The sequence below is a fragment of the Apteryx mantelli genome, chromosome 1 (genome assembly GCF_036417845.1).
Source record: "Apteryx mantelli isolate bAptMan1 chromosome 1, bAptMan1.hap1, whole genome shotgun sequence".
Lineage (NCBI taxonomy): Eukaryota > Metazoa > Chordata > Aves > Apterygiformes > Apterygidae > Apteryx > Apteryx mantelli.
Window position 1 is genome coordinate 1,608,151 of NC_089978.1, and position 22,255 is coordinate 1,630,405.

The 22,255-nt window shown below is 54.1% G+C and overlaps 3 protein-coding genes across 3 annotated transcripts; 2 read left to right on the forward strand and 1 right to left on the reverse strand.

Annotated features, from left to right (window-relative positions):
- Window positions 1-1,799: 1,799 nt before the first annotated feature.
- On the reverse strand, window positions 1,800-2,756 carry LOC136991087 (olfactory receptor 52K1-like). The gene has a single exon (XM_067289576.1). The coding sequence runs from the start codon at window positions 2,754-2,756 to the stop codon at window positions 1,800-1,802; it is 957 nt and encodes a 318-aa protein (XP_067145677.1).
- A 10,440-nt stretch (window positions 2,757-13,196) lies between these two features.
- On the forward strand, window positions 13,197-14,144 carry LOC106495176 (olfactory receptor 52K2-like). Its single transcript, XM_013955593.2, has one exon. It carries the CDS (start codon window positions 13,197-13,199, stop codon window positions 14,142-14,144), a length of 948 nt encoding a protein of 315 aa, XP_013811047.2.
- Window positions 14,145-20,917: 6,773 nt separating this feature from the next.
- Window positions 20,918-21,547, forward strand: LOC136991030 (olfactory receptor 51L1-like). Its single transcript, XM_067289508.1, has one exon. It carries the CDS (start codon window positions 20,918-20,920, stop codon window positions 21,545-21,547), a length of 630 nt encoding a protein of 209 aa, XP_067145609.1.
- Window positions 21,548-22,255: the final 708 nt, after the last annotated feature.

Below are 22,255 nucleotides of genomic sequence, written 5' to 3' on the forward strand. Positions count from 1 at the left end.
CAAGCGATGCTCACGTGGAGAGCTGCCAGCTGTTCTCAGCAGGCACTTGGTTTGGCCTTAGCGTCTGCCTCAGCCAGCGTTGAGAGCTTTGCTGAACGCTGAGCCCAAGGCTGCTCTTCTTCCCCATTGCTCCCAGCCCTCCAATCCCTCGCTCCAGGCTCCATCCACAGCTCAACAGGATGTTTGGGATGCATGTGCATGAGGGCTCTTGGTGCAGCTGGCAAGGGGATGCTGCAGCTGCAGATTAACTAGTGAAACAGGCCAGACTTTGTTCCTGTGCCACATCAATTTGTTAGACACTGTGAAGAGGAGTCTCCTTTTCAGGAGCCCAGATTTGTATGCATGTAAACTATGCAGAAGAAAACATTTCTGGCCTCAGCCAGAAGCTGCACAAGGCTTTGGGCATGCCGAGGTGCTCATTGCTATGTCTGTGCTGGAGAGCACGCAGGGGAAATAGCGCATGGCCTCCTCTGCTGGGGTGAAATGAAGCAGGCCACAGTGGCAGTGAAATGAAGCAGGCCACTATGGCAGTGGGGTCCATGGAGCAGAAGAGGAGGTGCATCCACACATGAGACCCCTTCAGCCTCAACCCCTGCTAGAGGAAAGGCTGTGCAGCTCAACGGGAAGGAGGCAATCTCTGCAGAGATCCTGCAGCCACAGACCTAGAGCTGCTGGCACAGGAGAGGTCAGAATAGGCTCCACCGTCTCTCCCGGCAGTGAGGAGCAGTGCATTGAACCTCTGCTCTTTCCGGCTGGTTGTCACCGCAAAGACTGCAGGAGCTTCGCTTTTTTGGCCCCTCTTCCCTCCACTCACTTTGGTTAAGCTGTCCAGCAGGCTCAATAGCCCTTTGGCGAGGACCTGCAGACCAACAGACAACACAGCCTCTTGCAACTCATTTGCTTAGCACACAAAAAAAAGAAGAAATGCAGCCAGTGGAGCTCAGACAACGATGTTACTTACGTTCCGTTCACCATCAGCACAGTGACGTCAAAGCTGAATACTCTGAAAATTTTCCAGCTCCACGTTGGCTGACGTCCGGATTTAGCACCCTTTTCAGTCTGCCAGGCAGGCTTCATTCCTCTCTGTAGGTAGTGAGCAGGCAAAACATAACCTTTTTTAGCAGATACGTACAATTATCTCACAGTCATGGGGTCATTAACTTGGAAAGTTTTGGGACAAGAGACAGGAGGCATGTAAAGTGGAGTGTGTGCTTGCTGCACAGTTGTGTGTCCCGGCTTAATTTTTGTGGCCCCTCAGGGGCTGCACATGGAGTTCACTGTGCAGAGATCTGTACGTGCTGGTGCGGATGGGCTGTGCGTGGCCCAGAAGAGTGCTTCATGAGCTGTGTGGTTGCTGCAAGGACAGTTTTCGCTAACCATTTCCAACAGCACAAGGCGCTCTATCTTCTTTCTCTCTGCTCCAGGATCTGCAGTCAGAGGCTTGCTGACAGTGCTGTCAGTGATAAAATGGTTGAGGCAGACGCGAGCACTGCACCCAAGTCCAGTTTCTGCTGATCACCACAGCACAGCTGGATCGTCTGCTCCCTGTGCTGCATCAGCCAAAGATGTGCCAGACTTCCCACTCTGCCGATCCCAGAGTGGAGCAAGTAACTCAAGACACGGTAGGGACCTTGCCCTTCCAAATATAGGCAGAATGTCCATAGTGTAGCAGGGATAACGGGGCCTGTTCAGGAGGGAAGTGTCTGGAGAAGCTTCCTGGGAGCCCTACATCATCCTGGGGGTCTAAGTGATAAGAAGGCGCAGCTGAACTTGGACTGGCAGCAGGTGACACCTGGAACTTAGAGCCTCTTGCGAGAAAATGCAGTGAGCACCCGCTCACGGATCTCCTTGGTTTTGACACCATACACTATAGGATTCATCATGGGAGGGAAGAGAAGGTACAAATTGGCCATCAAGATGTGCACATGAGGGGCAATGTGGTGACCGAACCTGTGGATTACCGACGAGAGAACCACAGGGATGTAGAAGAACAGGATGGCGCAGATGTGGGCGAGGCAGGTACCAAGTGCCTTCAGTCTCTCCTCCCTGGTTGCCAGGCTCAACACAGTTCTCAGGATCATGAGGTAGGAGTGCCCAATGCACAGCATATCCAGCCCCACAATGAAGATAAGCACGAAGATGCCGTAGATATTATTGAATCTGGTGTCAGCACAGGCCAGCTTCACCACCGCCATATGTTCGCAGTAGCAATGGGAGATGACGTGGGAGTGGCAATACGGCAGGCGGTGGAGGAGGAGGGGCATGGGCAAAATGAGGCTGGATGCCCTGACCAGAGCCAGCAGCCCGATCTTGGCTATCAGGGAGTTGGTCAGGATGGAGCTGTATCGCAGGGGGTTGCACACAGCAACGTACCTGTCAAAAGCCATGGCCAGCAGCACTGCCGACTCCATGGTGGCAAAAGAGTGAAGGAAAAACATCTGCACAAGGCAGGCCTTGAAGGTGATCTCCTGGGCATTGAACCAGAAGATGCTCAGTATTTTGGGCACGGTGGTCAGGGACAGCACCAGGTCAGTGAGAGCCAGCATGGAAAGGAAATAGAACATGGGCTTGTGGAGAGATGGCTCTGTCTTTATCACATACAAGAGGGTGCTGTTCCCAAGAAGGGCTATGGCAAACACTGTGCCGAACGGGATGGAAATCCAGCGGTGCATAGCTTCCAGCCCAGGGATGCCAGTCAGGAAAAACACAGGTGCAGTGGGGTTGCTGGAAGCAGAGAAGTTGACATGGAGAAGCATCCTTTGTAAGCTTCACCTTAAAGTCTTTCTTTTCAATAAAACATAATAGGAAGAATCATTAGACTTTGCAAAACATACACAGTTTGTGCCACTTTCACTGTCAATCCCTCATAATGTGTGAAGTTGTTTTGTTACTCTGCCTGTAATTAAACCATGACAAGGTCAATCTGTGGAGTTTATCAAAAACAAAGTGAAGTGATATAAAATATAAAGTATGATCACCATTGCTGAGGTGTGAAATTCCTCAGTGCTTTCTAATTTGGGGGAAAAAAAATATTAGAATGATAAATTCTAATAACTGCAACATGAAATCTCCAACCTTCAGACACAACTGGGCTGTACAGCTGCAACTAAGATGCAACGAAGCATCAGAAGAGTATTTCCCAGAGATGCCAGAAATGTTCCTTTAGTTTCTCTCCTCTCATTAGAAGCTGGGCATGGTTCTAGACAAGACGGACTTGTTCAAGCCCATGTTTCTGAGGCTGACCCAGGAATTATCGACTGGATTCTCTAGCATGGCTAAGGCAGTAAGCGAGATGCCATGATGAGAAAAGAGCCTTCTATCCTTCAAGTCTGTGGATGTGTTACTGAGTCGGGATTTATGTCCATCGCTCTGCATGTGGCTCTCACAGCCTGGTCTGCATCGCATGCCCTTCCCTTCAGGAGACCTGTCGGTTTTAACTGGTCCTGCCTTGCAGCACAGGGCTTTGCATTGCCTTAGAGCTCATGCCCATGCCCACTGCTGTGGCAACTGAGCGTGTGTGTGAAGCAATGAACTAGGCAGCCCATTCCTGGCTGCAGCTCTGTCCATTTTAAGGAGCTCCACCTGGAGGTTTCTTTTCTGAGTATCAGCTGAGCCTGTACCTTGGCATGTGCTGCCCAAGATTATCGCCTGGTGCAGTGAGAGCCATGTTGTGCCCTCACGGCATCTCGGCAAGGAGCTGGAGGCAAGGGCTGGATCTTCTTTGTGGGAGGCCCACGCAGCCCTGACAGCCTCCTCCCGAGACGTCTCCAACACTGGTCTTCCAGGACCCCTGCACCACACCTGGGCAGACTCTGCCAGCTACATACAGAGGTGCAGCCACAGCTGGAGACCAGTTCCCAGCCTAGGCAGGCTTCTGGTTTGACCCCGCACAAGCTTTTTATATCCTAGAAAGATAAGCTGCCTCTGAGTCCTACCCACAGCCAGCAACCAGCAGGCAAGGCTAAAGGTTGCTCCTTTTATCTTGGCTTGAGCTTATAAGCTTCTGGGGGAAGAAGGGCACTTAACAAGAGCCTAGTGAAAACTGGGTCACTTGTTTAGCTGTCTAAGTGCAGACCCCTTTCTGTCAGTCTACATATACTATACAGTCCCTCGAGACTGACGTGCTAGAACCCAACACAGCTTCCCAGACTAAACTAAAAGTAAAGCCATACCTCGGAAGAATTCAAGTGTGATTTTTTTCATCCCACCACAGATGTGGACCTACCTCAGGGCTTGGTTCAAACTCTCTCTTTCCTCTGCTCTCGCTCGCTCCGGTGCCTGCCCCAAACAGCACAGCAATGCTCATGTGAACAGATTCCCGGAGAGGACTCACCAGCTTTCCGAACGAGCTGTCAGTATGTGACAGCTCTTCTCCTCCAAGGCCCTCAGTCCCTCCAGCCTGCTGAGCAGACTCCAAAGGGTGACCTGCAGCTGCAGAGTTTATAGCTCAGCTGTCTCCAGGGGGAAGATTCTCACAAACCAGCAGGGAATCTCCACGTAATTCTCACCCTCCCGTGTTCAGCTCCAGAAGACCAACATTAACTCTTGCCTTTCCGAAAAATGCTAACAGTACCTTGCAGCAGAAAATGGAGGTAGCACAGTGATTTACGTTCCCTCTAAGCTGTTTCCCTTGGCCAAGGAATGACTGATGCCTAATGCAGATTCCCAGATGACTTTCCCTGTCTCCTTTCACAAACCCCAAGCAGTTCATTACTGCCACCATGTCTGGGAGACCCCCGCAACCACCCCAGGTGCCCAGTACTCCCCAGAATTTCTTCTCTAGCTCTACAAGAGGTCTCCTCCTGGCTGGGTGGGCCACCGCCTGCCTTGCTAAGTGCTCTACAGTCACAGCACTGCAACCGCAGTGCAGAGACCCCGGGAATGGGAATGGGAAAGGCTGAAAGAATTGGGAAGTGGTGTGCAGTGGGCAAGATGCTTTGCTGTTTCATCTCTGCATTGTCCACAGTGAGCCTCCCCCCCATCCATGCCTTCCCATTCCTCAGTGAACTCTGAACACGACGAGAGGCCTCACAGGGGAAAGGAGACCACATTTCAGACAGACAAATCAGGTGCCTTAGCTTGCAACGAATGGGAACCCATCCGTTGGACTATACGGTCGGCTCACATCTGGAGCACCAGGCTGCCCAGAAGGCTCACATCTGGCTTGCTGGGCCACGTGCTGAGGGGAGTCGTGGTGTGAGACTGCAGCTGGGAGGCTTTTCTGAAGAGGTCCCTTTGAACATGAACGCTCTGTGCCCACCTCCACGCGCTCCCCGGCTGCAGGGCCAGGCTCTGGCCTCTCGCCCCTTGCGGCAAGGTGTCCCCGGTGCAGCTAGCTTGTTGACCAGGTGAGACTTTGGAGTAGGAGAGAAGCTGCTGCTTGGCTGCAGGGACCTTGAGGCATGACCCCATGCACCATTTGTGAGACCAGGTGGGGCAGAACAGAGATGGATGCCACCACCCCAACATCGCTGTTCTCTGCTGCTCAAAGAGTCGCAGATGTCACGTATCCAGGCAGCCCCTTGTGCCTCAATAGAAGCGTGTTAAAAATGGGCTGGATGTCTAAAAATGCCAATGAACCATATGTTGGGAAGCATGAACACAGAGAGCCTAGCTGGTGGAAATGCAACGCTGAAAGCATAGCAGGTCCGTGTGGAGGGCTGCCAGGAGCAGCACGTAAAAGGAGGGTGGACAAAGAATGTTACCAATTAACATAAACTTTTAATTATTGATTCGAGTATTGAGAAAAAAAAAAAAGGACAAAAAACAACTCAGGGAAACACCTTTCCTCCCCCTTCCCCAGGGTCAAATTCAGTCCAACACCTCTCTCCCCACCCCTTCTAGTCTCATCTCCTCATGTTTTCACTGCACGTTTCCTTCCCAATCCCTTCGGACAGGTGGTGGGTGCCACAGGAGGTTGGGGTCAAGGCATGAGGGTTTCTGTGTGCTGCTCCTTGCTTCTTACTCATTTTCCTCGGCTGCCCAAGCTTTCAGACTGCTCCTTCACCCTCACGTGGGTCACCTGCGGAAGCGATGAGGTGCAAGAGAAACAAAAAGAGCCCAATAGGGGAAAAAGCCTTCACCCGCTCTCAACTTAAAATATTTCATTGATTTAAACTTGGCATCAGAATTTAGGGGGCTATGAGGCTCCATAAACCTATCTTCTGGCTTTCTCCTCCTCTCACAGAATCACAGAATCACAGAATTGCTGAGGCTGGAAGGGACCTCTGGAGATCATCTAGTCCAACCCCCCCTGCTCAAGCAGGGTCACCTAGAGCACATTGCACAGAATTGCATCCAGGCGCGTTTTGAATATCTCCAGAGAAGGAGACTCCACAACCTCTCTGGGCAACCTGTTCCAGTGCTCTGGCACCCTCACAGTCAAGCAGTTTTTCCTCATATGCAGACAGGCCTTCCTGTCTTTCAGTTTGTGCCATTGCCTCTTGTCCTGTCGCAGGGCACCACTGAAAAGAGTCTGGTCCCATCCTCTTGACACCCTCCCTTCAGATATTTGTAGACATTGATAAGATCCCCTCTCAGCTTTCTCTTCTGCAGGCTAAACAGGTCCAGCTCTCTCAGCCTTTCCTCATAAGAGAGATGTTCCCGTCTCCTAATCATCTTTGTAGCCCTCCGCTGAACTTTCTCCAGTAGTGCCATGTCTCTCTTGGACTGGGGAGCCCAGCACTACTAAGAGTACTCCAGGTGTGGCCTCAGCAGGGCTGAGGAGAGGGGCAGGATCACCTCCCTCCACCTGCTAGCAACACTCTTCCTCATGCACCCCAGCATACCATTGGCCTTCTTGGCCACAAGGCCACATTGCTGCCTCATGCTTAACTTGGTGTTCACCGGCACTCCAAGGTCCTTCTCTGCAGAGCTGCTTTCCAGCAGGTCAACCCCCAACCTGTCCTGGTGCATGGGGTTATGGGGTTGTTGAACTTCAGCAGGTTCCTCTCCACCCACCTCTCCAGCCTCTCCACGTCTCTCTGAATGGCAGCACAGCCCTCTGGGGTATCGGCTACTCCTCCCAGTTTGGTATCATCAGCAAACTTGCTGAGGGTGCACTCTGTGCCTTCATCCAGGTCATTGATGAAGAAGTTGAACAGGGCTGGACCCAGTACTGACCCCTGGGGGACACCGCTAGCTACAGGCCTCCAACTAGACTCTGTGCCACTGATCACAACTCTCTGAGCTCTGCCATTCAGCCACTTCTCAAGCCACCTCACTCTCCACTCATCTAGCTCGCACTTCCTGAGCTTCCCTATGGGATTGTTATGGGTGACAGCGTCCAAAGCCTTGCTGAAGTCAAGGCACACAACATCCGCTGCTCTCCCCTCATGTACCCAGCCAGGCATTCCAGCAGAGAAGCCTATCAGATTGGTTCAGCATGATTTCCCCTTGGTGAAGCCATGCTGACTACTCCTGATCACCTTCTTTTCCTCCACATGCTTTCAGATGGCCTCCAGGATGAGGTGCTCCATTACCTTTGCAGGGATGGAGGTGAGGCTGACTGGCCTGTAGTTCCCTGGGTCCTCCTTCTTGCCCTTTTGGAAGACTGGGGTGACATTGGCTTTCCTCCAGTCTTCAGGTACCTCTCCTCTTCTCCATGACCTTTCCAAGATGAGGCAGAGTGGCCTAGCAATAACATGCGCCAGCTCCCTCAGCACTCCTGGGTGCATCCCTTAGTGGCCTGTGGATTTGTGGGTGCCAAGTTTGCCTAAATGATCTCTAACCTCATCCCCCTCAACCGAGAGAAAGTCTTCCTTTTTCCAGACTTTCTCTCTTGCCTCCAGGGTCTGGGATTCCTGAGGGCTGGCCTCAGCAGTAGAGACTGAAGCAAAGGCGGCATTCAGTAACTCTGCCTTCTCTGCATCCTTCGTCACCAGGGCACCCACCCCATTCAGCAAAGGGCCCACATTTTCCCTACTCTTCTTCTTGCTACTGATGTATTTGAAGAAGCCCTTCTTGTTGTCCTTGACATCCCTTGCCACATTGCATTCCAAACGGGCCTTAGCCTTCCTCGTCGCATCCCTGCAGACTCTGACAACGTTCCTATATTCCTCCCAAGTGGCCTGTCCCCCTTCCCACTTTCTGTATATTTCCTTCTTCTGGTTGAGTTTTGCCAGGAGCTCCTTGCTCATCCATGCAGCTCTCTTGCCTCCTCTGCTTGACTTCCTACTCATAGGGATGCACCGCTCTTGAGCCTGGAGGAAGTGATGTTTGAATATTAACCAGCTCTCTTGAACACCCCTTCCTTCTAGGGCCGTAACCCATGGAATTCCTCCAAGTATGTCCCTGAAGAGGCCAAAGTTTGCTCTCCTGAAGTCTAGGGTTGCTATCCTACTTAGTGCCCTGCTGCCTCCTCACAGCATCCTGAACTCCACGATCTCATGGTCACTGCAGCCAAGGCTGCCCCTGACCTTCACATCTTCAACCAGTCCTTCTTTGTTAGTACCGTTAGTTAGTTTGTTAGTCTCCTCAGCTCCCAGGCTCTGCAGATTTCTACTAGTTTGCATTACTCTCTTTTGAAGGACCAATAGCCCAAGGACCGGCACACCCTCATGTCATTGCTCTTTGGGTCGGGTTTGTAGCTGCCCGATGGAACCAGCCAAAGAATTGTCAGCAGGTTTCACCCCAGGTAGGGGGATTATCTGAACGGCTTCCTGCCCTCCTGCTCTGCCATTCCTCTCCCCAAACTCCCTAATGATCATCTGTGCTTCCTGCGTGACCTCCACCCTCAGGCATTTCAAGGACAGAGAATAGCTAAGTAAGATCCAGAAGATTGCCACTAATTTGCAAAGCATTCACGAAAATTCACAAATGCTTTGAGATCCTCAGGTGAAAAAGGGGATTTATATACAGTCCTGTGAATCTATGCTGCTATTTCTTGCCCCAGAAAATGTACGATGATGCTGGCTTCAAACTCAGAGAGAGCTTTGTATGGACAGGATTAAGCCTTCTAGAGCACACGTGCATCACTGAGTGCTCACCAGGAGAATTGGCAGCCGTGCCCAGTGGGGTATTTGTCCACGCTGAAAGAAATCTTCCCCCTTTGTGGACCCGCTCTCTCAAAGACCTAGTTGACACTGCTTAATGCTGAGACACACATAAGCCAAGCAGCAGGAAGAGGGGCACGTTTGTTTACACACCGTTGCTATTCATGGCTATTCCCTGGGCCAGGCAGTAGTTTCTCCTCTGTGATGATTATAATCGCTGAAGTCCCAGCTGTGAACATTGATTAGGGTGAACGGGTTCCTCAAGACGTATAAATATTTCCATGCAGGTCTTTTTCACAGATTGAGGAGTCGTGTAGTTGTGTGAGAGAGAAACAGTATGTGAAGGTGATGTAGGTACAGCCAGGGTCACATCCAAAGCATCCAGGTGAGCAGGGTGGATTTTTTTTTTTTCATTTAACATGAGGCTATGGCAGTATTTTTAAATGTAGGGGCAAGCTTTGAGCCAAGTTCAAATCTTAGTCAAACTGAGATGACTATAAAATAATCTATCCAGAAAAGCTGCTGTGCAGATCTGCCGCTACATCTAAGTGGACTTTGTCTCTTACTGGGTTAATGATTTGCTCCATTACCTCCAGATACCCTACATTAAGTGGATATTGTGGAGGAGAACTGCCAGTTTATACACCTGCAACCTCAATTTACCTCCTTGCATGAGTTAATTACAACAGTGCTACTTGTTTGGCTGCAAAGCTGTTCCTTGGTTGAATCAACTTCAAACAAGCTGTAGACACATAAGTGTAGCATCCGTCAACCCACTCATCTGTGAAGACTTGCAATTGCCTGATCATAACTCTAGCCCTGCCCTTTGCTCCAGCACAAACCTGAAGAGGATGGCAGTCTCTGCAAGGAAGGTAATAACCTGTCCTTCTCCCTTACGGAAAGGACAGAAGTCATGAGCTCTGAGTGAGATACAGGCTTGACCCTAGGAAAAAACTCTGGAATAGGTGCTTTGGGGACAGTATAGAGTTTCTTCAAGGGGAGATCAGGCTGTGCATGTATCTGCCAGAGACAACTTTTGACCTTATACTGGGGAAGGAATAAGGCCTGGCTGATTGTTCCAGGGCTCTTAAACCCCAAAGTTCAAGAGATCTTTGTTAATGTGGTTTGTTCAGGTGACTGGTCTCCAAAGTCTGTATTGGAATAAATCTCACTTGCAGTCTTGCACTATGAGCAATCTTGGAGATGGTGGCATGGCCTTCTGGGTGTAATTCTGCACAGGCCAAGTGGCAGCTCTCTGGATCTCCCTAGTGCAGATACTGGGGAGCAATGTCCTAAGCTTTGGGGTAAGAGGGCATCACCATGCACAGATCTCCCAGCCCTGGCTTTCCCAAAGCCAGCAATAAAGGAGCAGGGCCTCTCTAACAGGACTCCAGTGTCAGTGTGGTGCACAGGTCATAGCAAAAAGGACTTAGGCATCATAGATATATGCCTTGGGACCACACAATGGCACCATGTTGCATCTTAGAAGCTCGTGGGAAGTCTTTGCCATGTATTTCAGTGGGAGCAGGATCATGCTCCCTGACTTCCCTCATGGCTAAAAGCAGATGAGCATCTGGGTATTTGTGCTAGATGGTTCATGACAGACTACACTGATCAGGACCGCCAGGTGGCTCTTAGTGTGGCCAGATCCACATGTGATGGCAAAAGGGGTTGGCTTCACACTTTTTGGTTCTTTATGGGTTTGGGCTGTGTGGCTGATAGGTTTAGCATGTCTAAGAATCATGAAGAATTCTAAGTGCATCAAACGTGGTAAATTTAATGATCATTGCAGAGAAGCAGAGGAGCAGAGATGATAAAAAACGGTGAGGAAAGAGTTAAAACCTCAGCCTCAGGTGCCAGTAGCTTCCCTAGTGAGGGAAGCTTGTCCCAGCCTGCTCACAATCAAACATTTCAACTCCTTTTGCACTGTGTTCACTACCGAGCATCTCTCATTCTCTGAGGGTAGTTCATGCTGTTTCACAGGTTTTTTTAATTACAGTAAGTTTGCAACAAAAGCTAATGGGCTACAGCACGTTAAGCAAGGGTGATGTTGACTACCACAGCTGAGCAAAACTCGTAACTGTACAAGTTACGGAACTACTTCATTGCACAAAATAACACCGCTGCGCCAAGGTAGTATGATGAAAGTGCTCAGAAGTGTATGAAGGGGTCTGGAAGTGTTGCTCCACTTGAGCAGCAACAAGGCAAAAGTGCTGCTCCCAGCCTCATCTGTGTTGCATGCCTAACTCAAAAGCGGCCAAGATCCCAACAGTCTTCCTGGCACGGCATTTCTATGTAGCTGAAGGTGAAGAGATGAAGAAACAGCACCCCTGTGTACGATGCTCTGTGCAGAGGTGGGCCGTGGCACTAGAGGCACGTCCTGGGGTGTGCGTTCGGGGTCCTGGGGCGCTATGTTAGGTGCCGTGGTGGCAAAGCACGTGAAGAGGAGGAAGCATGAAATGTCGAGGAAAGGGGATGTAAAGTGGACGAAACTGGAAGTGCAGTGGGTACAGCTTCTTTGCACAACCCCAGTGGGGTTGGTCAGAGAGACTGAGCTAAAGGCAGCTGTTGGCCTCCTTGGTACTTCTTGTGCTTACGTGTACCCAAGAAATCAGACCCCACAAAGGGAACAGCACTGGAATCACACATAAAAAGAGCAAAGTAAGGCATCAGGTCCCAGGAAAAAATGAGTCCAATGCCTCTCGTACAGCAGTTTTTAATAACCTTCATTGATAGCTTTATTATGCAAGATGAGCTACAAGCAGCAGTGCCCAGAAGAGTACGCTAAGTTTGTAGACTAATCACTAGTGACAGAGAGGAGGGAGGGAGCGTGTGTTTTTTCTGAGCACAGGACTGTAGGATCTCAGATGAGCTTGCCCTTTCCAGATCAATAATTCTGGCAGGAGACTCAGCTGCTGCCGGACTGGCTTGTACCAGCTGTGGCTCTGCCTCCAGAATTTATAGCCAAGGGAGCTTACTACATTGCAGAGTCCTCACTCTGCAATAAACGGCAACAGTATCTCGACAGCATTCTCATAACGTTGGCTTTCAGTAGTTGATCTTAGATTGCAAACAGCAATCCCTAGCAACAGATGTTGCAGTGCCTCTTGGTTTGGGTCCTGTGGAGGGCTCAAAGCAGTTTGGAGGAGAGACTAAATTCTTTTGGGGTCTAGAAAGTCAAGTGTCCGGAAAGCCAAGGCGATGAAGTCTAGCCTTTTGGCCTGTTGGGGAAAACAGAAGGTACGAATACCTGAGAGACTTGCATCTAATGCCCATACTGCCAAGCGGCTGATTTAACCCTTCTGTGCCTCTGTTTTCCCCGTAAAAGAGAGGTGATTCCCAGCACTTCCCTCTTTCAGCAAGGGTTTGAGGTTAAGGAGTAAAAAGCACTGTGGGGGGGGGTGTAGTGCTGGAAAGGGACCAGTGCTGCAGCCTTTTTCCAGTTTGCAACACACTGCCCTCTTTCCTTCTGGGGTGACGCTGCCTTTCCTTCCTAAGGCAGGAGACAGGGACCCTACAGGCGGGATGCCCATTCAGATAGGGCCTCCCTCAAAGTTGTTTGCACTCAGCTCCAGCTCCAGCTCTCCAGAGCTGACAGTGCCAGCCTGAAGAAGAGCGTGTAGCTGGGCAATGCACTGATTCAGTGTGCTCATTACACGGGCACCAGGTCTCATAGCAAAATTGCTTGGGGGGAACAAATGTTGACAGTGAAAATAAATATCTGCTGCAATTTCCCAAGGGCGGGACTCGCATGGGGCATGCTAGCTACAGAACAGGATGTGGTTTACAAACTGCATAAGTGTGTGGGTGATTAGAGTCCCACTGAGCTGCCAGCCCCAACGTGTTCTGGATCTTCCCGTTAGGGGCAAAGAAATGGACTCCGACTCTGTTTCTAAATTGCAAATGATGGACTGGACAGGTGGGGACAACAGCCAGGGGCCAGTCCGGAATGAGAGGAGAGGCCAGACAACTCCCAAATGTTCGGGCTAAGAACATGTGTGTTTGGATGCTGTGAATGATGAGGCTGAGTGAACCTGGATAAGGGGCGGGATGATATGATCGTAGGTCTGCGTGCTTGAGAAAACAGGAGGGGGTTTTCTTCATGCTTCTGGTCCATGGCCATGCCTTGCTGTAGTTCATTCCTCTGCCTGTCTATGCCAGCTGTTCCCGTGCCTTTGCTTCCGGCTTCTGTGGTGCTGAACCATGCCATACCTGAATCACTCCAGCCCCTCGTCCTTCATCTTGACAGGCATCCCAGGTCTGGAGGTGGCTCACTTCTGGATTGCCTTCCCATTCTGCACCATGTACTTCATGGCAGTGCTGGGGAACATCACAGTTCTCCTGGTGATTAGGATGGACCCGAACCTGCACCTGCCCATGTTTTACTTTCTCTCCACGCTGGCTGCCATCGACCTGGTGCTCACCACTTCCACCATACCCAAGCTCCTGAGCATTTTCTGGTTTCAGTCGCATGAGATTGTCTTTGAGGGCTGTGTGGTCCAGATGTTCTTCATCCACGGCTTCTCCGCAGTGGAGTCGGGGGTACTGCTCGCCATGGCTTTTGACCGTTACTTGGCCATCTGCAAGCCCTTGCACTACTCTGCCGTCCTGACCAGCCCCACCATCGCCAAGCTGGTCTTGGCTGCTGTGGTGCGTGGCCTCGGCCTCATGACCCCTCTGACATGTATGGTGAGCAGCCTGTCCTACTGCGGCCCCCGTGTCATTGCCCACTCCTACTGCGAGCACATGTCGGTGGTGAAGCTGGCCTGCGGGGACACCAGGCCCAACAACATCTATGGCATCACAGCTGCCACCGTCGTGGTGGGCTCAGACTCCATCCTCATCGCCGTCTCCTACATGCTGATCCTCAGGGCAGTCATGGGCCTCTCCTCCAAAGAGGCTCGCCTGAAATCCTTTGGTACCTGTGGCTCCCATATCTGTGTCATCCTGCTCTTCTACACACCGGGGCTCTTCTCCTTCTACACACAGCGCTGGGGCCAGAGCATCCCCGTGCACCTTCACATCCTGACGGCAGACCTCTACCTGCTGGTGCCTCCCATGCTCAACCCGCTCATCTATGGCATGAGGACCAAGCCAATCCGGGAACGGGTGCTGAACCTGGTCAGCAGAAAGCCTCTTGACCCCAGCTGATCGCTAATGCCATGTAGGAGAGAAGGGGGTTCAGACCAGAGAATACTAGAGGCTTCATGGTAGAAAGACCCTCTAAAAACTGTCTCCTGGAAAACCAGGATGCTCTTTATACCGTCGTGGTTAGACCCTGAAAGCAAGAGTCACTGCAAAGAATTTCACTGCAACTAATTCTTTTTAGAAAGTGAATTCAACATTCCTGTTTGGAATGAAAAGAGAAATGGTGGCTAACTCTATCCATATCTTTGGTCCTCCACATGTCTATGTCACCTCACAACTCTCCTCTTCATCATAGCTCTTCACAAAAGACTGTTACTACCTTGCAAATTAAAGTCTATTCATGGATTCATCCTTCCACACATACCTTTTCCACCTGCCCTGTAAGTCTCCATATATTCACTTGCTAGTTGTAAGCAACTGCCTGAGCTTGGTGTCTGGCTCTGAGGGGTGTGTGTTTGTGAATGTGTGTGTTATGTGTGTACATGTGCACGCACACTCATCCTGATGTTGGCCCTACACATTTTTTCTTTTTCCTCCCCATCCTGTCTTGCAACTTTATTTAAGCATTTGTGGCAATAACAAAAACACAAGGTCTGAAAGTCACACTGAAACCCTGTAATGCTGCATAAGGTTTTGTTCCTTTCTTATCAGAAACATCCAAATGGCATCATCGCTGAAACATTGTTCTACAAAATTCTTTTCCAATATTTTAATAGGACTCCTTAACTTTCTGTGTTGTTTTGTCCCTACCCTAATCATGTTGGCATGGGATCTGGGGAAGTGCCAGCTTTCCTTAGGTCTTCACTTGCCCTTGAACTCCTCTGAGATCCTAGTCCCTTGGACATGGCGCTTCAGCAAACTGCTCTCTTCTTTGAGGTCATGTAATTCTGCACATGCTGCACTGCCATGACCACAATGCATTGCAGCTTCCCCTGCACATGATACTTACACGGGGGGTTGTGTTAGGAAGAGCAGGAATGGTTTGCAATGGGATACATAGTGCAGCTGCAAAGTGATTTTTAACTGTGATGAAAACTCATCTCCTAAAACTGCATGATGAGTTACGAGCCCAGCTCTCCTTCACCCATGGAAATCATAGAATCACAGAATGGTTGAGGTTGGAAGGGACCTCTGGAGATCATCTAGTCCAACTCCCCTGCTCAAGCAGGGTCACCTAGAGCACGTTGCACAGCATCATGTTCAGGCGGGTTTGGAATATCTCCAGAGAAGGAGACTCCACAACCTCTCTGGACAACCTGCTCCAGTGCTCTGGCACCCTCACAGTCAAGAAGCTTTTTCCTCATGTTCAGATGGAATTGTCTGTGTTTCAGTTTGTGCCCGTTGCCTCGCGTCCTGTCGCTGGGCACCACTGAAAAGAGTCTGGCCCCATCCTCTTGACACCCTCCCTTCAGATACTTGTACACGTTAATAAGATCTCCTCTCAGCCTTCTCTTCTCCAAGCTAAACAGGTCCAGCTCTCTCAGCCTTTCTTCATAAGAGAGATGCTCCAGTCCCCTAATCATCTTTGTAGCCCTTCGCTGGACTTGCTCCAGTAGTACCACATCCCTCTTGCACTGGGGAGCCCAAAACTGCACACACTACTCCAGATGTGGCCTCAGCAGGGCTGAGTAGAGGGGGAGAATCACCTCCCTCGACCTGCTGGCAACACTCTTCCTGATGCACCCCAGGATACCACTGGCCTTCTTGGCCACAAGGCCACATTGCTGCCTCATGCTCAACTTGGTGTCCACCAGCACTCCCAGGTCCTTCTCAGCAGAGCTGCTTTCCAGCTCAACCTCCAACCTCTACTGCTGCATGGGGTTATTCCTCCCCAGGTGCAGGACCCCGCACTTCCCTTGTTGAACTTCAGCAGGTTCCTCTCCGCCCACCTCTCCAGCCTGTCCAGGTCCCTCTGAATGGCAGCACAGCCCTCTGGCGTATCAGCCACTCCTCCCAGTTTTGTATCATCAGCAAACTTGCTGAGGGTGCACTCTGTCCCTTCCTCCAGGTCATTGATGAAGAAGCTGGAAAAGACTGGACCCAGCAGTGACCCTGGGGGGCTTCTTCCTGTTCATTCCCCATGCTGTGCGCATTGGTGTACAGGCACTTTTAGAGAGGGAATTGAGCATGCAGATTTCCCAGGAGGGGTGTGAGAGGATCCCCCAGAGTCATGTCTTCTGCATATTTCCTTGGGCATGCACCCACTGCAGGTGTCCTGACTTGAGCCGCGTTTTGATGACTACCCTGTCTCTCTAACTCTCTCCTTCCCCCAACTTTCCTAGTTTAAAGCCATCCTTACCAGGCTGGCCAACCTGTTGGCAAAGACACGTGTGAACCCCTTAGGGAGGTGGATTTCCTGCACGCCCAGCACCATGGAGCTGAAGGACACTTGTCCCTGAGGCTGGGGAGGGAGCGGCAGCTGCTGCTGCTCTGCTCCAAAGGTGTCAGTGGATGCCCAGCCCAAAGCGCCTGTGCGCAGCCCTGCGCTGAGCTGTGCCCTGGTGGAGAGAGCCCATGCGCTGGGCTGCTTTGCACGAGGAGCCCTGTGGCCCTGCTCTGCCCATCTGCCACACCTGCCCTCCCTCTCGCTGCCTCGGTGCACGCTGCGTGCCCTGGGCTCCTTGCTGGGCCGTGGCCAGCACAGCGGTGCCCTCCTTGCCTCAGCCATGCCCAGGGCTGCTGGTGGCTCCTCGACTCTGGCCTGGGCCTTTCCCCACCTGCTCCAGCTCCAAGGGCTCTGGGCAAGAGCAGTGGTGTGTGTTGCTCCATGCCTGTGCTCGCTGCCTGCCTGCACGGCCGTGTGGGGAAGGCGAGAGGTTTTGTGGGCAAAGGAGAGGTCCCGGCAGAGGCACCCGTGTCCTGCTGCGACTATCCCCGCCTGTGGCAATGGCTCCCACCCAGGGGCTCGGTGGCTTTGGGGAAGAAGAATCCCTCTCGACACCCACTGACTGGTGCACAGAGATTTATTTGCAGTGGCCCCAAGGTGAGCAGGGCATTGAGCTCAGCAGGGCGCTCGCTAATGGCGCCTGTGGCTGGGCGCTGAGCTCCCTGCTTGCGTGCGGCAGCGGCTCCTCGCCTGGTGCCTCGCGGGTGCTCGCGGCCCCCTTCCAAGGAGGGCGGCGCATCTGCACATGGCCTTGCGCAGTGCTCGGAAGGCGCCGCAAGTGCAGCCCGGGCACAGCAGGGAGCCCAGCGCCGCTCTGCAGTCAGCAGCGGCGGCAGCGTGGGCAGCGGGAGGGGAGGGCGGCTGCGCTGACGGGGGCCAGAGCTGCACGGTGGGCCAGCGCGTCAGGGCCGTGGGAGCCGAGGGCCGCGCTTGGCTTGGGCCGTGGGGCTGCACGGGGGGTGTGAGATGCCGAGCTGCGCCTTGGCCTGCAAGTGGGACGGGTGCCCAGGCCCCCAGCAGGATGGACTTGCGGGCCACATGCGCTGGCCAGTCCACGTGTGGGGTTTTGGGCACGCAGTCGAGCAGCTTGTGGTCCTCCTTGCTGAGGAACACGGTCTGGTTGGCCCCGAAGCGCACACGCCGGCATGTTGGGATTGCCGGTGGGGCTGCGGGGTTGACCAGCTGTGCCAGGTCTCCTGCAGCTGTGGGGGCAGTGGGCAGCAGCAGCAGCGTGTGTTGGGCCACAGGGACGAGCAGGTCAGCGGTGTACGTGTGCTGCAGGCAGGGCTCGTGAGGCAGTCCAGTGGGCAAGGCGTCCTTGCTTGCGAGGCTGGGAAGGAGAAAGGAGGTGAGGAGGGAGCGCAGGGCTGCGTGTTGTCCCCCAGCAGGAAGCCCTGGTGCCCGCCGTGGGTCTCTGCGTGGCCGTGGGGCAGCCCCCCTGCAGGCAAGGGCTCCGCTTACCCTGCCTGCCAGCTGCCTGCCGGCTCCTGCACGTCTGCCGTGGGGAGGAAGGAGGCTGCTGGAAGAGGAGGCAGAGAGGCAGTGAGCGAGGGCAGCCCCTGCGCGCAGCCCCAGCCACGGCAGAGGGTGGTGGGCGCAGGCAGCAGGGGGTTTGTGGGCAGGAGGCGCTGCGGAGCGCGGCTGCGCTCTGGCACGGGGCTGCTCACCTCTGGGCTCCTGCACGCTGCCATTGCCCAGGCTGCCAGCGTCGCCCCGGGGCCCCTACAGAGGCCAAGCAAGCGGTGGTCAGTGGTGAGCATGCAAGCTGCGCCCAGGTGCCCCCTGCTCGCGGAAGGGCTGCGCTGGGAAGGCAGAGCTGAGGGTGGAGGCAGCTCTGGGGCAGGCCAGTGCGGGTGCCCTTGCTGCAGGCGCTGCCGGAGGGCAGAGCGGGCAAAAGCAGGCGTCTCTGCCTGCCTCCTACCTTGGGCCAGCGGCTCCTCACGCCCGGCACGAAGAGCACCGCCGCGCACAGCGCCGCGACGATGTTCCAGGCCGAGGGCACGTCGAGCAGGCACAGCAGCAGCAGCAGGCTCAGGGCCACGAGCTCGCACGCGGCTCGCACGCGAGGCTCCATGCTGCCGGAGCGAGGGCGCCTCGAGCGTGCAGCCGGCACAGCGCTCTGCGCCCACGTCCTGTTTGCAGAGGGCAAGCCGAAACGCGGCACGCGGCTCTTAGCGGGGCTGCCCCGACAGCGACCCTCAGCCTCCCGGCACAAGGCAGGGCAGCGGCACCCAAACTGCCCCGCAGCAGCTCCCTTCCCGTGCCCGTGCACCAGCCTCCCCGGCCCCGAGCCTCTGCTCTGCTCCTGGGCTCACCCTGCGCACGATGCTCCGTGCCCCGAGATTGACGGCGTCAACCTGCCCCGGGAGAAGAGGCCGAGGCCGCCGAGAGCAACCCTGGAGGAAGAAGGGCGCAGTGCGCTCGCTGCACGGGCCTGGCCAAAGGCAGGCAGAGCGCCGCGAGGGCAGCAGAGCCTGGGCAGAGAGCGCAGGAGGCAGCTCTTACCCCGCTGCCTCGCTCCTGGGTCGCAGCGCAAAGCCGCGCTCTTCACCCGCTCGCTCGCTCGCTTGCTCGCTCACGCACTCGCTCGCTCGCTCGCAGGCAAAGTGACCCCGGAGGTGCCCCAGCCCCAGCGCCAGAAAGATTCCGCGTTGTGATGCGATGGCGACACCACGGCAACACCCCTGGGGCGCGATGGCACCGCCAGGCCTCGGCTGACACTGCTGTCCCCCAAACGCCAGCAGTTCCCAGCACTGCCAGAACAAGCCCCGCACGGCTGCGGCCGGCAGAAACCCCAACACACCCGAGAGCCGTCACCTTTGCCAAGCCCATAGGAAGGCGGTGGCCTTTTCCTGGCAGTGCCAGACCCCTGTGTCCTGGCCATGCAGGCAATGCCAGCAGCGATGTCTCCCCGAACACGGCGCCCAGCGCCAGCGCACCGCGCGCTGCCGCAGGCTCCCCCGCGAGCGGGCTCTCGTGGCACGCCTGGGTCACAGCGAGGCTCTGCTCTGCATCCGTGTGCAGCTGAGGAGCTGCCAGGGCCAGGGCTGGCATGGAGAGTCAGGCCCTTTCCCCGGAGGTCCCGCATGGCTGCGGAGGCAGCAGCCTGGCCAGGCCCTGCGCGGGAGGCCTGGGATAGCGCCCGCCGGGTGGTGCAGGCACCCTCGACGCAATGCCCAACTCAGGGCTGCTGCCTCCAAGAAAGCACCAGCCGGCAGGACGCTCGAGGAGCCAAGGGCATGCTGACAGCACGCCCGGCCTCAGGGTGCCGCGGACCCTGTCCCGCTGCAGCTGCCTGGTGCCGAGGGAGTCCATGTGCCCGTGCCCTGGCAGCCCCACGCTCACGCCTCTGCCCGCAGCTCTGCCCGCACAGGCTCTCTGGCTGCTGGGAAGGCAGCTGCTGCAGGGCCGGGCACTGCCCCTCGGCCCCCCGCCACGCTGCGGCCAGCTGGGCACGCGTGGGCCCAGGCCAAGGAGCCCTGGCCCAAGTCGTGCCCAGGAGGCAGCAGATATTGGCCAGGGCAGAGGGCAGCTTGCTTGGGAGCTGCCTGCGGGGCTGCCAGGCCCATGGGTCAGGCAGAGGGTGTGGGTGGAGGTGCCAGGGGAGACTGCTGAGGGCCACGAAGGCCTAGGAGGGACCTCATGGCCCTGGCAGCTCTCCGCTTGGCCCACCATGATCTCCCCTTCCTTCATCCACGATGGCTCCTCCCAGGCCCCTTTGCGCCCTTCCTTGGGTTCACCACGCCTTCCAGGGTCCCTTGCTCCATCCCCTTCCCAGGAGTGTGGGGGAGGCTGAGAGGCTTGTAGTCCTCCGGAAGATGCATGTTGTCCTCCTGGAAGATGGCAGTGACATTTGCTGGCACCCCATCCTCGGGAACCTGTGCTCACTGCCATGGCCATTTCCCGAGAATGGAGAGTGGCTGCCCAGTGCCAGTGGGCGGGTGCCTCAGGGTGCGTGGATGCCTGGCCTCAGGTGCCATGGACTTGGATGTGTGCAGCTGGCTTAAGTGCTCCATAACCTGCTGCGGGGGGAAGTCTTCCTTGCTGCAGCCTTTCCCACTGGTCTCTGGAGCCTGGGACTGCTGAAGGGTCTTTCTTGCACCTGAACGGCTGAGGCAAAGAAGGCACTGAGTAGCTTGTCCTCCTCCAGGTCCTTTGTCACCAGGCCCCCTCCACAATGCAGTAACGGGCCCAGGTACTTCCTAGTGCACCTCTACCCCAGGTGTCCCTCCCAGAGCTGAGCTGAACCTGGCAACAACTGGCCACACACAAGAGACAGCATCACAGAATCACAGAATCAGAGAATGGTTGAGGTTGGAAGGGACCTCGGGAGATTGTCTAAGTCCAAATCTCCTGCTCAATCAGGGTCACCTAGAGCACATTGTACAGGATGGCATCCAGGTGGGTTTTGAATATCTCCAGAGAAGGAGATTGCTTTGTGGCCAACCAGCAGCCCCTCAGGTACACTTCCATCCTGACAGACTCGACTGTCCTCAGGATTGGGCTGGCATTTGCTGTAAGGAGTGCTTTTATGGTAATGCCTACCCCCATTCTTCTCCGCCGGCTGCAGTTCTGCCTTCCCAATGTCCTCTCCCACTCCTTTTGCCTGCACCAGGACGTCATGAAGCTGTCCTGCTCTGACAGAAGAATCAACAGCATCCTTGGGCTGTTTGTCGTTGTCTCCACCATGGGCCTGGACTCTGTGCTCATTGTCCTCTCCTACATCCTGATCATCAGCACGGTGCTGGGCATTGCATCCCGAGAGGAACGCCTCAAGGCCCTCAACACCTGTGTCTCCCACATCTGTGCTGTCCTGATCTTCTACGTCCCCATGATTGGCATTTCCATGATCCACCGGTTTGGGAAACATGCCTCTCCCCTGGTGCATGTCCTCATGGCTGATGTCTATGTGCTGGTGCCCCCAGTGATGAACCCTATTGTATACAGTGTGAAAACTAAGCAAATTCGGCGCCGCATACTCCTGAGATTTCACAGGCAAAGACCACGGGAGGAACACTAAGTTTCTGTTAGACGCCCATTATTCCAACAGCTTTGCTGGTAAGAAGATATTTTTGTCCCAACTATTTGTTTCTGTTCTCTTGCTCGAGTTTACTGCCCCACACCTCTGTTAAAGGCATCATGGGAACATGCCCATGGGAATGTACTGCCGGACCATCCTTTCACCAGCTTGGCCTGGAGGAGGACATCTCTTCTTGGACCCTGCGGGCAATGGCTCTCCTCACTCCTGCTGCCCTCTAAGGTATGGTGAAGGGGGCACACAAGTACCACACTATTCGCTGCCTCTTGATGCACCCTGCAAGCTCACAGGTGCCACGTCATGGCCACAGGCAAGGCTGGCAAAGAGCAGGCTCACGCTCTCTTGAGATCCCATTTAAAAACAAAAGAGGGGTTATAGCAATGCTTGTCAGGAAGGCATAAGAGCTCCCAAAGAGGTTTATTTCTGGGTGGCTACTAAATAGTAATACAGATGTGACACGGAATTGGGGAAAACTGAGAAATTTCCAAGGTTTAGAACTTTATTTAAACTACACGTATTTAAACCCCTTCAGGTCACTGTTGCAAGACACTAATGAAGCACCTTGCTTAGAAAGCAAAAAGTTTTCTGCGAGAAGAATGTGCATGTCTGTATGAAATTTGAGGGTGAAAAGTAAGAGCCACCATCTCTTTGTGCTTCAAACTATGCAGCTGGGAAGGGCAAGGAGGACTG

What these genes read in the sequence shown, in the direction of transcription:
- LOC136991087 (XM_067289576.1), bottom strand. Translation starts at nt 2,756, where the DNA reads ATGCTTCTCCATGTCAACTTCTCTGCTTCCAGCAACCCCACTGCACCT.
- LOC106495176 (XM_013955593.2), top strand. Translation starts at nt 13,197, where the DNA reads ATGCCATACCTGAATCACTCCAGCCCCTCGTCCTTCATCTTGACAGGC.
- LOC136991030 (XM_067289508.1), top strand. Translation starts at nt 20,918, where the DNA reads ATGGCATCCAGGTGGGTTTTGAATATCTCCAGAGAAGGAGATTGCTTT.